The sequence below is a fragment of the Carcharodon carcharias genome, chromosome 9 (genome assembly GCF_017639515.1).
Source record: "Carcharodon carcharias isolate sCarCar2 chromosome 9, sCarCar2.pri, whole genome shotgun sequence".
Classification (NCBI taxonomy): Eukaryota; Metazoa; Chordata; class Chondrichthyes; order Lamniformes; family Lamnidae; genus Carcharodon; species Carcharodon carcharias.
In genome coordinates this window covers 64,683,262-64,697,881 of record NC_054475.1, presented here as the reverse complement: position 1 = coordinate 64,697,881, position 14,620 = coordinate 64,683,262, and the positions used below count along the sequence as shown (strand labels likewise).

General features: G+C 44.3%; 1 protein-coding gene across 1 annotated transcript in view; it reads left to right on the top strand.

The window, feature by feature from the left end:
* zgc:153675 (uncharacterized protein LOC768179 homolog) overlaps window positions 1–14,416 on the top strand; it is a 29,207-nt gene extending 14,791 nt beyond the window's left edge. Inside the window, exons 2-3 of the mRNA XM_041196225.1 lie at window positions 5,808–5,889; window positions 11,361–14,416. Of these exons, the coding sequence (XP_041052159.1) occupies window positions 5,808–5,889; window positions 11,361–11,653 (375 nt within the window). The 3' untranslated portion in view covers window positions 11,654–14,416. The remainder of the gene's footprint in view (window positions 1–5,807; window positions 5,890–11,360) is intronic.
* The last annotated feature ends 204 nt before the right edge of the window (window positions 14,417–14,620 follow it).

The following is a 14,620-nucleotide window of genomic DNA, read 5'->3' as shown; positions in this document are numbered from 1 at the left end:
GCCATAATTGAGGCTGGGGATATTTGTGGAGTCTCATCCTCCTGTTAGTTGTTTAATTATCCACGACCATCCACGACTGTATGTGGCAGGTCTGCAAAAGTTCGATCTGAGCTGAGATCTATGGTTCAAGGATCGCTTAATTCTGCATATTGCATGCTGCTTCTTTAGTTTAGCATACCAGTAGCCCTGCATTGTAGTCTCACCAGGCTGACACCTCATTTTTAGGTATGCCTGGTGCTGCTCCTGGCATACCCTGCAGCACTGTTCAATGAAGCACGGTTGATTCCCCAGCTTGATGATAATGGTAAAGTGAGGGAGATGCCAGGCCATGCGATTACAGATTGTGGTTGAAAACAGCTGTTAGATCTGTTCTGAGTCTATCTCATTTAGCACAGTGGTAGTGCCACACACATGATGAGGGATTTTGACTCTACAAGGATTGTGCGGTGATCACTCCTACCAGTACAGTCATGGGCAGATGCAACTATAACAGATAGATTGGACGCGATTGAGTAGGTTTTTCTCTCATGCTGGTGTTCTCACCACCAACCGCAGACTCAGTCTGGCAATTAAGTCCTTCAGGACTCAGCCAGCTTGGTGAGTATGGGTGATACTGAGCCATTCTGGGTGGGGTTCTTCAGTGTCCATCACCAAGAGTACATTCTTTCCCTTGCAACCCTTAGTGCTTTTTCCAAGTTGAGTTCAATATAGAGCACTGATTTATCAGCTGGGGAAAGCTGGTAATCAGCAGGAAGTTTCCTTGCCCATGTTTGAGCTGATTCTTTGAGACTAGGAGTCTGGAGTCAATGTTAAGGAATCTCAGGGCCACTCCCTCCTGACTGTATACCACTGTGCCGCCACCTCTAGTGGATCTGTCCTGCCAGTGGGACAGAGCATAACCAGGGATGGTGATAGTGGTGTCTGGGATATTGACTGAGTTATGGTTTGGTGAGTCTGACTATGTCCAGCTGTTGCTTTTCTTGTCTGTTGACAGCTCTCCCAATTTTGGCACAAGCCTCCAGATGTTTTGCAGGGACTTTGCAGGGTCGACTGGGCAGAGTGTGGCTTTGTCATTTTATTCTTATTTATCTTCTTTGTAGCAGTATTGATACAACTGAGTGGCTTGCTAGGCCATTTCAGGGGCAGTTAAGAATCAACCACATTGCTGTGGGTCTGGAGTCACATGTAGGCCAGACCAAGCAAGGATGGCAGATTTCTTTCCCTAAAGGACATTGGTAAACTAGATGTGTTTTTACAACAATCTGGTAGTTTCATGGTCACCATTACTGAGACTAACTGTTTAGTTCAGATTTGTTTAATTAATTGAATTTAAATGCCTCCATCTGCCCTGGCCCCTGCAACATGTACAGTATATTGAAAACATATTTGCCACAGTAGTGCCCACAGGGGAATCTCACACTTCCTGCACCTTTTCCCAGCCTGATGAGTGACCAGCAGCACGTCAGACTGTTTGACCTTTGGGTGACTAACCCTTGAGATGTGTATTCCAGATATTTCTCCACTCAATGCTCATGACTCATGGTTCCTCAACCTCAGTAAAACTCTGAGTTTGGGTTTTGCTGTGTTAAAGGCATGATATAAATGCAGATGCATGGGATCACCTCCATATGCCTGCAATTTCCCCTCCAAAACACACATTATCCTGACTTGGAACTATATTGCCATTCTTTCACTTATTGAGTCAAAATCCTGGAACTCCCTCCCTAACAGCATTGTGTTGTACCTACAGCTCATGGACTGCAGCGGTTCTAGAGTGCTCATCACCACCTTCTCGAGGGCAATAGGGATGGGTAGCAAATGCTGGCCTTGCCATTGATGCCCACATCCCATGAAAGAACAAAAAGGGAAATAAAACATGCATTTACATAGCCCCTGTAACATATCACAGCACTTCCCAAGTGTTATCAGACAAAGCTGACACCTAGCCATGTGGATATTAGGATAGATGACCTAAAACTTAGTCAAAGAGGTAGGTTTTAAGGAACATCTTTAAGGAGGAATGAGGGTCAGAAGGTTTAGGAAGGGAATTCCAGAGCATAGGGCAAAGTTAGCTGAAGGCACAGCTGCCAGTGATGGGGCAATGAAAATCAGGATGCACAAGAGGCCAGAATTGAAGGAATAAAGAGCTCTCAGCGTTGTAGGAGTTTATAGAGATAGGAAGATGTCAAAGCTGACGTTGGTTTGTGATGTGCATTGCACTAAGATTAACACATGTTCAACTGCAGGCAGCCATTATTGAACCAACTTTATTTACATAAAAACAAAAAAACTGCAGATGCTGGAAATCCAAAACAAAAACAGAATTACCTGGAAAAACTCAGCAGGTCTGGCAGCATCGGCGGAGAAGAAAAGAGTTGACGTTTCGAGTCCTCGTGACCCTTCGACAGAACTTGAGTTCGAGTCCAAGAAAGAGTTGAAATATAAGCTGGTTTAAGGTGTGTGTGTGGGGGGCGGAGAGAGAGAGAGAGAGAGAGAAGTGGAGGGGGGGGTGTGGTTGTAGGGACAAACAAGCAGTGATAGAAGCAGATCATCAAAAGATGTCAACAACAATAGAACAAAAGAATACATAGGTGTTAAAGTTGGTGATATTATCTAAACGAATGTGCTAATTAAGAATGGATGGTAGGGCACTCAAGGTATAGCTCTAGTGGGGTTGGGGAGAGCATAAAAGATTTTAAAATATTTAAAAATAATGGAAATAGGTGGGAAAAGAAAAATCTATATAATTTATTGGAAAAAAAAGGGGGAAACAGAAAGGGGGTGGGGATGGGGGAGGGAGCTCACGACCTAAAGTTGTTGAATATTCAACGACTCCCACAGCTACCTCGACTACAGCTCCTCACACCCCGCTTCCTGTAAGGACTCCATCCCATTCTCTCAGTTCCTTCGCCTCCATCGCATCTTTTCCGATGATGCTACCTTCAAAAACAGTTCCTCTGACATGTCCTCCTTCTTCCTTAACCGAGGTTTTCCACCCACGGTCGTTGACAGGGCCCTCAACCGTGTCCGGCCCATCTCCCGCGCATCCGCCTTCACGCCTTCTCCTCCCTCCCAGAAACATGATAGGGTCCCCCTTGTCCTCACTTATCACCCCACCAGCCTCCGCATTCAAAGGATCATCCTCCGCCATTTCCGCCAACTCCAGCATGATGCCACCACCAAACACATCTTCCCTTCACCCCCCCTTTCGGCATTCCGAAGGGATCGCTCCCTCCGGGACACCCTGGTCCACTCCTCCATCACCCCCTACTCCTCAACCCCCTCCTATGGCACCACCCCATGCCCACGCAGAAGATGCAACACGTGCCCCTTCACTTCCTCTCTCCTCACCGTCCAAGGGCCCAAACACTCCTTTTAAGTGAAGCAGCATTTCACTTGCATTTCCCCCAACTTAGTCTACTGCATTCGTTGCTCCCAATGTGGTCTCCTCTACATTGGAGAGACCAAACGTAAACTGGGCGACCGCTTTGCAGAACACCTGCGGTCTGTCCGCAAGAATGACCCAAACCTCCCTGTCGCTTGCCATTTTAACACTCCACCCTGCTCTCTTGCCCACATGTCTGTCCTTGGCTTGCTGCATTGTTCCAGTGAAGCCCAACGCAAACTGGAGGAACAACACCTCATCTTCCGACTAGGCACTTTACAGCCTTCCGGACTGAATATTGAATTCAACAACTTTAGGTCATGAGCTCCCTCCCCCCATCCCCACCCCCTTTCTGTTTCCCCCTTCCTTTTTTTTCCAATAAATTATATAGATTTTTCTTTTCCCACCTATTTCCATTATTTTTAAATATTTTAAAATCTTTTATGCTCTCCCCACCCCCACTAGAGCTATACCTTGAGTGCCCTACCATCCATTCTTAATTAGTGCATTCGTTTAGATAATATCACCAACTTTAACACCTATGTGTTCTTTTGTTCTATTGTTGTTGACATCTTTTGATGATCTGCTTCTATCACTGCTTGTTTGTCCCTACAACCACACCCCCCCTCCACTTCTCTCTCTCTCTCTCTCTCTCTCTCTCCGCCCCCCCCACACACACACACCTTAAACCAGCTTATATTTCAACTCTTTCTTGGACTCGAACTCAAGTTCTGTCGAAGGGTCATGAGGACGCGAAACGTCAACTCTTCTCCGCCGATGCTGCCAGACCTGCTGAGTTTTTCCAACTTTATTTACACTTCCCCAACAGAGAGGGCAGCAGAGAGGGCAATATAACAAAATGCTCTCCCTCCCTACTTAAAAAACAACGTATACATTTAAAATGTAAAATGGCGCATGTACATAATTTCCCAGAATACAATATGACAAAACCAACAACCACTGCCTACCAGTAAAGACTTTTTTCTGATTTAGCAAATGGGAAAGTGTTCAATAAGATAGCCTTGTCAAATACATACTTACAATTTAGAATTAACTGACAAGAGCAAGTAACTTCTGACCATTCATACATACAAAGGGTTGTATCAGAATTAAAGGATACCATTTAGGGTGTCTACTGCTCCCGCAGAGTTCCAGAGATACATGGATCAGGTGCTAAGTGGGCTGATAGAGAGTATGCTGTTTAAGATGATATTCTGATTAGCAGCAAAACAGACGAAGGGCACATTGTAGGATTGAACAAAGCCTTAGATCGTTTTCCAGGGTACAGCATTAACGCAAAAAAGCACAAGTGTTGTTTCATTCTGTCAAGTGCAACATACCTGATCACCAAATAGTAGAGAAGGTATCCATCCAAAGGAGAAGTTTTAGGAGATTTTGAAAGCTGAGGCCAGAGAACAAAGAAGAATTTAGGATAATACACAACAATGTCTATGAATGTTCTAAGTTCACCCCTTGCTTAGCTAACATGTTTACTCTATAGTATTAACTGCTTAAAGGTGGAACAGTTTGGGAGTGGTCTGTGGAGTGTCAGAAAGCATTTGAAGAAGTGGAGTGATGCTATTTTGATCCATTATGATCTAAGGACACTTGGGTTTAGCATGTGATGCCTCACCACAGGGGTTAAGCATGGTGTTATCTCACACAATGGAAGATGGTGTGGAGGAGCCTGTAGCATATGCTTTATGTACTTTAACAAAGTCAGAGCAAACCGAAAGGCTTATGTTTTTGGAGTTCAGAATAATGAGAGATGATCTCATTGAAGCCTACAAAATTCTGAAGGTGGCTGATAGGGTGAGCACTGATAGATTGTTTCTACCGGTTGGGGAATCTAAAGCATGGGGACACAGTCTCAGAATAAGGGGCAGAATATTTAGGACTGAGATGAAGAGAAATTTCTTCATTAAAAAGGTTGTGAATCTTTGGAATTCTCTACTCCAGAGGGTTGTGGGTGCTCCATTGTTGAATACATTTAAGGCTGGGATAGACAGGTTTTTGGTCTTACAGGGAATTAAGAGATATGGGGAGCGGGTGGGAAAATGGATTTGAAATCCAAGATCAGCCATGATCGTACTGATGGGCAGAGCAGGATTGATGGGCCAAATGGTCTACTTCTGCTCCTATTTTTTTATGTCCTTGTGTTCTTGGCAACAGAGGGGGTATTATAACAAATGTCCAGATATTGCAGTTGATTGCAGTTTGGAGCATATAGATTTTGTATGAGATGGGAGAGCAACTTTGTGTAACCTTGGGACAATGGGTAGAACTGCTGAACGGGTAATTTGTATCCAGACTATCAAAATAATGGCCTGATTGCTCAAGCAGCCTTGTCTTGATCTATGTATCTTACTATTCCAAGGGAGCTCCTAGTAGAATTCACCCTTTCCTGTTCTTGTCATTTCAGGTTGTGAATGGTACAGAAATGAACCGATCACCATCCCAAAGCAAGCAGGAGCAGGAAGCTCTCGATAGTGAACCAACTGAAGGTAAGGAGGTTAATCTGCTAATTGAAGACAAGTGAAAAATGTGAATCAAATATTTAATTTTGTTATCTCATTAACATTGCCTTGTGCTGTGCAACATGCTTCAGTTATAGAAACCAGATATCCAGTAACAGGCCCCAGTCCATGTAAAGTACCTTCCCCATCACTTGGCCCAGCCACTGGAACTACCTGAGATAAAGAGTCATTTCACAGTAAGCACATATTCATGAACAGGGTCAGCAATCGGCCATTTAGTCCTCGGTTCGATCATGGCTGGTTTGTATAGTAATTCCTCACTTAACATTGTAGTTGTAATCTTGAAAAGTATAACTCTAAATGAAACAACATTAAGCGAATCAAATTTTCCCATTACAACAAATGTAAAGATTGTATTTAGGTTCTGAGGAAGTTTCTTGTCAGAAAAAAAATTAAAACATTATACCATGTTCTTTGAGGATATGACAAGTAGAGTTGATAAAGGGGAACCGGTGTATTTGGATTTCCAGAAGGCATTCGATAAGGTACCACATAAATGGTTATTGCACAAGATAGGAGTCCACGGTATTGGGGGTAATGTATTAGCATGGATTGAGGATTGGTTAATACACAGAAGACAGTTGGGATTAATGGGTCTTCTTCAGGTTGGAAAGACATAACTAGTGAAGTGCTACAAAGGTCAGTCCTAGGGTCTCAATTATTTACTATCTATGTTATTGACTTGGAGGGGGCAGAGTGTAATGTGTCCAAATTAGGTGACGAGACAAAAATAGATGGAGGAGCATGTTGTGATGAGGACATAAGGAATCTGCAAGGGGATAAAGATAGGTTGAGTGAGTGGGCAAAAACTTGGCAGATGGAGTTTAATGTAGGAAAGTGTGAGGTCAAGCACTTTGGTAGGAAGAATCAAAAGGCAGAGTATTATTTAAATGGAGAGAGACTCCAAAAAGTGCACCACAGAGGGATCTGGGTGTTATTGTGCATGAAACACAAAAGTTAGCATGCAGGTTCAGCAAGTAATTAAGAAGGCAAATGGAATTTTGGCCTGTATTGCTAGGGGGTTGGAGTTTAAAAATAGGGAAGTCTTGTTACAACTGTACAGGGTGTTGGTGAGGCCACATCTGGAATACTGAAAAGTTTCGGTCCCCGTTTTTATAAAAGGATACGTTGGCATTGGAGGCAGTTCAAAAGAGATTCACTAGGCTGATTCCTGGGATGAAGAGGTTGACTTATCAAGTACGGCTAAACAGGTTAGGCCTTTATTCATTAGAGTTTAGAAGAATGAGGGATGATCTTATTGAAACATACAAGATTCTGAGAGGGCTTGACAGGGTAGATGCTGAGAAGGTGTTTCCATCTTCGAATCTCGAACTAGGGGACATAGTTACAGAATAAGGGGACACTCATTTAAAACTGAGATGTGAAGGAATTTCTTCTCTGAGGGTAGTGAATGTCTGGAATTCTCTACCCCAGAGAGTTGTGGAGGCTAGATCACTGAAAGTATTTTAAGAGGAGATAGATAGATTTTTGAAATATCAGGGAGTTGAGGGCTATGAGGATCTGGCACGAAAGAGGAGTTGAGGCCTGGGACAGATCAGCCATGATCTTATTGAATGGCGGGACAGGCTTGAGGGGCCGATTGGCCTACTCCTGCTCCTATTTCTTATCTTCTTGTTAATTTGGTCAGAAAAACAGAAATGCAGAGTATTTCTAAAATGGTGAGAGGCTGGGAAGTATTGAATTTCAAAGGGACTTGGGTGTCTTTGTTCATGAGTCACTGAAAGCTAACATGCATGTGCAGCAAGACATTAAGAAGCTAAGTGGTATGTTGATCTGCAATTATATAGAGCCTTGGTGAGACCACACCCAGAGTACTGTGTGCAGTTTTGGTCTCCTTACCTAAGGAAAGGTATTCTTGCCATAGAGGGAGTGCAATGAATGTTCACTAAGTTAATTCCTGGGATGGAGGGATTGTCCTATGAGGAAAGATTAAATAGATTCGGCCTTTATTCTCTGGGGTTTAGAGGAATGAGAGGTGGTCTCATTCAAACATACAAAATTCTGACAAGGCTCGACAGGGTAGATGCAGGAAGGATGTTTCCCCTGGCTAGGGGTTTCTAGAAGCAGTGGAAACAGTCTCAGAATAAGGGGCAGGCCATTTAGGACTGAGATGAGGATGAATTTCTTCACTCAGAGGTTGGTGAATCTTTGGAATTCTCCATGCCAGAGGGCTGTGGAGGCTCAGTCGTTGAGTATGTTCAAGACTGATATCGATAGATTTCTACATGTTAAAAACGTCAAGGGAGACGGGGATAGTGCAAGAAAACGATATTGAAGTAGAAGATCAGCCATGATCTCATTGAATAGCAGAGCGGGCTCGAAGGGCTGAACGGCCCACTCCTCCTACTTCTTATGTTCTTATGTAAGTTGAACTAGTGTAATTGTTAAATTACTATAGTAATAAATGGAATAACTTTAAAATAAAATAAATTTAAACATATAAAGGGAATACATTAACCATTTCTACTTATCTCCCACATGCTGTCTCTCCTGGTCACCAATCCTCCCATACACCACAGCTCCCGCTCCCTGGTCACTGATCACTGCGGATTGTGCTCCCAGACTCTCCCACTCTCTGACCCTTTCCCTCCCCAGCTCTCCTGCTCACTGCTTCCCTGTCCCTAACCCTCATTGTGAGCGAGGGCTGGGGAGGTGAGTAACAAGAGGTGGGAAGCTTTAGCCAAGAGCAGCTTCGTGTTGCAGAGCCGCGGAGGTAAGCCCTCAGCAGGAGAGTTGGGGAGTAGGAGGGTTGGCTAACGACCAGAAGGGTCAGCAAGTGTCAGCTCAGTCAGAAACTGGGAGGGTTAAGACTGCAAGGTTCAGGTACTGGGGGAATTGGGTAATGGGAAGATTGGCCAGCGACCAGTAGGGAAGCAAGGAGGAGATTGGCCAGCAACTGGGAGTGTTAGCCAGAGACCAGAAGGGTCAGCAAGAAGGAGGATCGGTCAGCAACTGGGAGGATCAGTGGCTGGGAGTGTCAATGAGAGGGAGAAGCTGCTCCAAAATGGTGCTGATCGGGTCACATGACCCTACAGAATACCCGGCACGAAACAAAACTCACGAAGCTAAAGATGCATACCTGCCCCATTAACTGACCCTTAAAGGTTAAATTGAAACAGCTTAAAATGGGGCAAATTAGAGAGGGCTTGCTCCATTCACCCTAGTGTCCTAAGCCCAACCATCTTCAGCTACTTCATCAATGACCTTCCTCCCATCATAAGGTCTGAAATGGGGATGTTCACTGATGATTGCACAATGTTCAGCACCATTCGTGACTCCTCAGATACTGATGCAGTCCATGTCCAAATGCAGCAAGACCTGGACAATACCCCGGCTTGGGCTGACAAGTGGCAAGTAACATTCGTGCCACTCAAGTGCCAAGCAGTAACCATCTCCAACAAGAGAGAATCTAACCATCGCCCCTTGAAATTCAATGTCATTACCATTACTGAATCCCCCACCATCAACATCCTGGGGGGTTACCATTGACCAGAAACTGAACTGGACTAGCCATATAAATACTGTGGCTTAAAAAGCAGGTCAGAGGCTAGGAATCCTGTGGCGAGTACCTCACCTCCTGACTCCCCAAAGCCTGTCCATCATCTACAAGACACAGGTCAGGAGACTGATGGAATACTCTCCATTTGCCTGGATGAGTGCAGCTCCCACAACAATCAAGAAGCTTGGCACAATCCAAGAAAAAGCAACCTTCCACAAACATTCACTTTCTCTACCACTGACTCTCAGTAGCAGCAGTGTGTACTAACCCTCCTAAGACAGTACCATCCAAACCCAAGACATCTAGAAGGACAAGGGCAGCAGATACATGGGAACACCACCACCTGGAAGTTCCCCTCCAAGTCACTCACCATCCTGATTTGGAAATATATCACTGTTCCTTCACTGTTGCTGGGTCAAAATCCTGGAACACCCTCCCTGGCAGCACTGTGGGTTCAAGATGGCAGCTCACCATCACCTTCTCACGGGCAATTAAGGATGGGCAATAAATGCTGGCCCAGCCAGCAATGCCTACATCCCTTGAATGAATTTTTAAAAACCCAATGTACCCAGCCATATTAACAATTTAACAATCTCTGTTTTGAAATTTTCGATTAAGCAGCAGAAACAACAGCTTTGTTCAAAAGAGAGTTCCAGACTTCCTCTACTTTTTGTGTGAAGATGTGCTTCCTGACATCAACCATGAATGGTCTGACTCTAATTGTTATGTTATGTCCTCCTGTTCTGGATCCCCCCACTAGAGGAAATAGTTTCTCTCTATCTACCCTATCAAATTCTTTAATCATCTAAAACACGTCAATTCGATCATCCCTCAATCTTCTAAACTCAATAGAATGCAAGTCTGGCCGATGTAACCTGTTCAAATATTTTAATAAAAATTCTATCCAGCTGGGTGTTTAAAACCTCGTTACTGGAAAAACTCAGCAAGTCTGGCAGCATCAGTGAAGAGAGAAACTGAGTTAACGTTTGGTGTCCAAGAGTCATTTTGGACTTGAAACATTAACCATGTTTCTCTACAAATAATCCCAGACCTGCTGACTCCCCAAAGTCTTCCAGCACTTTCTGTTTTTATTTCAGAGCCCTAGCATCTGCACTATTTTAACTCTTGTTAACCTGCATATAATCCGTGGCACTGTCTGAGTCCAGGTCACAACAGAATGCTGGAACTGAGTTTCATGTCAGGTTTTCTTGTGACTGTGACATCCATGGACATGGCCTGATGGTGGTGAGTGTGAGGCCAGCTGGATTCTTTGAAATGAAACATTCAGCTTTATGGTAAAACAGAAAGTAAATAAATCCCAGGTTCCTGAAGTTAGCTGATGATGATGATGATCCAGGCAGCTTTTGGTGAGGTCTGGCCAAATGTCAGTTGTGGCTCAGTGCTGAACACACTCGTCTCTGAGTCAGGAGCTGGATTTAGGGCCCACACCAGAGACTCGAGCACATAATTCAGGCTGACCCTGCAGTAGTGAGGAAGCGATTCACTGTCATGTTAAACCAAGGACCTGCTTGCCTCTTAGATGGACAAACAATATTCCATGGCGCCATTCAAAAAAGAGTAGAGCATTTCTCCCTGGTGGTCCTGGCCCAATATTTACCTGTCAGCTAACACCTAAAAACAGATTATCTGATCATTCTCTCATTCCTGTTCATGGGATCTTACTGTGCAGAAATTGTAATGTTTCCTGCACTTTGTAAGTATTTAATTAGCTGTAAAGTATTTGGAGATGACCTGGGGTTGTGAAAGGCAGTGTAAATATAAGTTATTTCCTTTCAGTTGGCCTTGGATGAGGGAGAAATTAAAAGAATTGGTGGGGTTGTTGCTGCTGGTCACTCTCCAGTGGCCCTGGGCAGAAAAGCTTTGTTTTGACCTGGCCAATGACTTTCTTCTTTTCCAGTTCCCGACTCCTCAAAGGATCATCCCAAAACAGAAGGCGGAATGATCTGGAAAGTGACTGGTGGCCTCTACAACATCACCAAAGGAGCTGTTGGTGCCACAGTGGGTGGTGCGGTTTGGCTTGGCGGCAAAGGGCTGGCGGTAACCAAGACAGCCGTCACTTCAGTGCCAGCGGTTGGTGTGGGACTAGTGAAGGGTGGCGTGTCAGCTGTGGCAGGAGGTGTCTCGACGGTGGGGTCCACTGTGGCTGGTAAAGTGCCTTTCACTTCCAAGAAGAAGGACAAATCTGACTAAAGAGCCAATGGAAGAGGACTTGATATGGACACACATCACTTGGACTGTGCTAGACCTGTTGGGTAGGGGAGGGGTGCGGGCGGGGAGGGATTGCTGCGTTCATCCTTTTGGCTGGGAGCTTGTAGTCGGATCTTTTAAAGTATCAGCCTCTCACACTGGCTCTCGTTTGCAGTGTACAAGTTTATCTGAGTGGATGTACACAGAGGAGCATCAATCTGGGTCACCTGGGGAGCTGATCCCTCCATGGAACCAAAGTCAATTGCATAAGAGAAGCTTAAATCTTTTCAAAACACCCAAGGGGGATAGGGGCAGAGGGTGTTCCGAGCACTGCCGTTGCCTTGGGAGATGTGCCCTGCCTCCCTCCCAACCAACACACTCCTCCCCCACCAAGCCCCAAGACGAAGTATACTGGTGTTGACTGGATTTGCATGTTTGAATGCAAGCTAGATGCTGTAACAATTAAAGTGCTCAGGCTTAATCACACTCTGTTCTGGATGAGAGTATAGTGTGGGTTTCCTAATGTTAAAGAGGTGCAGTGTGTGAGGCTGAATACACCACATGAAACTATGGTAAAGTTTAAAGAACTACATCCCCAGTGAGTTTTGACAGGGAATTAATTTTGTTCAAAATGAATTGTCATTCTTTCAGTTTCTAGCTTCTTGTTTTGCCTTTCCTTACTTCCAGTTAACCAGAACTGCCCTCAGCTGTCAATCATTGGGACTGAGCTGTCAATATTTCAGTCTTATCTCCATAGTCAAAGCTGTAGGAAAATGTTTTACTCTTGCTTTTGTTTTTGATGAATTTTCTAGGTGACCGCTGTTGGTGTTGGGGAAGGGGACACTCCATTTCACACACTGAGTGTCACTCTCAACTACAGCATGATTGAAGGCAAAGCTCCCTCTGCTCCGTGCAAACAGTGGGCTGAACAGGATTAACCCCCTCATCCACCCAGCTGGCAATGTTCTTGGCCCTTATTCAAAGATGTCTTATTCAAAGAATCGGACAAAAGGTGAGGCTGTCTCCCAGGGGTCAGCTGGTTTGTGCAACGTTCAGTCTGGTACTCAGCTGTTCTGAAAAGCAGCAGCCTGTCAAGTTAAAGTTGTTTGTATGAAAACATATTCCAAGGTTGGGTTTTACACAGAGCTTATTGAAGCTCGAGCAGGAATTGCAATAGACTGGAACATTGGATTGAGTTCTGACATTACCAACTTCAGAAGCAGGAAAGGAAATTTTATATTAATAGCACAGGAACAAAAGTAGTTCATTCAGCCCCTCAAGCCATATCAAAAATAAGTAGGAATTGCTGTTTGTTTAAATGACCAGTCTGTCACTTTGAAGGCCAAAGTAAATGGTAATCCAAAAAAAACACCCCTCTGTCTGCAATTGCCTCCATATTGCATGTTTATATGTAATAATGTTGTGAGGGAAGGTAGGTTACCTATAGGTGGCTGTGTATGGTTCCTGACCTCCAATGTGCTTGTGTTGTTGTCAACTGTGCTTGGGTTGTATTCTGGAAAGCTTTATCACATGACCTCCTTCTTTCATTGCCCAGCCCCCACCCTCCAGTTATTGATCACCCTGTGAGGCAATTGGTCAATAATGGTTACTGCAATACCCACAATCCTCTGTGCTCCAGAAACTGTTCTATCTATCATGGTTTTACATAGAGCACTCATATACCAGGGCCCTGTTCTGAGCCTGTTGTTTATTGTGAGTCCAACCAATACTAAAGTGAAGAGAAAACCCCAATGATTTTTCTCTCAGATGGCCTGGGAGATTAATCATTAATTACAGGAGACTCCAGGACAATCCGAGAGTGTTGGTAACCCTGATGTATGTTAAAGCGAGTGATCTGCATTTGACAATCTCACTATTGGCCTGATGCTCTGATTTTCTTCCTCCCATCTCTGAAGGTCATGAATGATCTGTGTGTTAACCGTGAGTCTGTGACGTGTGTGCCTAGCTGGTGTTACTGTCCCTTAAGATTGTGGAATATATTTCTAACGGTGAACTAGTTTGTAATCTAAGATGAGCTACAACTGAAAAAAATTAAATTCTGTTTTTATGGCGCGAGATCTGGGGTTTTTGACACTGTTTAGCATTTGCAAAAGGCAGTTCAGTTATCTCTCTTTATGCAAAAATCTCAGTGGTTTTAAAGATTAACCACCATGCTCCTGGGACTGCAGCAATTGATAGCCTACCAGGTATCATCATTCAATCACCACAAACCTTTTACGGGAGCATACCTGATGTGTCGCAGCTTTGTAGGGGCCTGACTTCAATGGAACTCCTTTACTCTACAGGCCTGACCATATTGGGCTTACCACCTAATGCTGAGCCTTAAACATAACCCAATTAAGCTGAAAAGAACATTTGGTTTACATTTTAAAGATTTCTGGATACCCTGCCCCACAGCCAGCCTTGCCCCAACAACAGTTGGATTTTGGTCAAGTTTCCAGTCATGGACACATTGGCTTGATGGTGGTGAAGTATGTATTTCCCATTCTCGCAATACTTACAAGGCAGTACGAGCTGCCTGCTCTTTATTGTGTTTGTGCTGATGTGCGTTGGGATATGTGTAACCAAAATGAAACTAGAATTGGCAGAGGAATGTCTGATCTCTGTCTGCAGTTTACTGTCCTTGCTCTTCAGCTGATGGACTGAGGCTCTATTTTGATAATGGACAGGGTTGTATGTCTACACAAAACTCTTTTTAATCAGTATTGTATTTTACACATTTCATTGAATAAACCATTTTACAGAGCTCTATGCCTGGTGTCCTTCTTACAATTGGTTGTGCAAATCCAGAACCTTCAGACAGAGCTACACAACAGGAGCTTTGCTCAGTCCCACTGGAGTGAGTGTGTTCATACTGGGGACTGTGTGTGTTTGGGGAGTGAGAATGCACATGTTAGGGAGCGTGCATGTGCACTTTGAAAGGATGGGAGTGAGTGAGTGAACAGATTA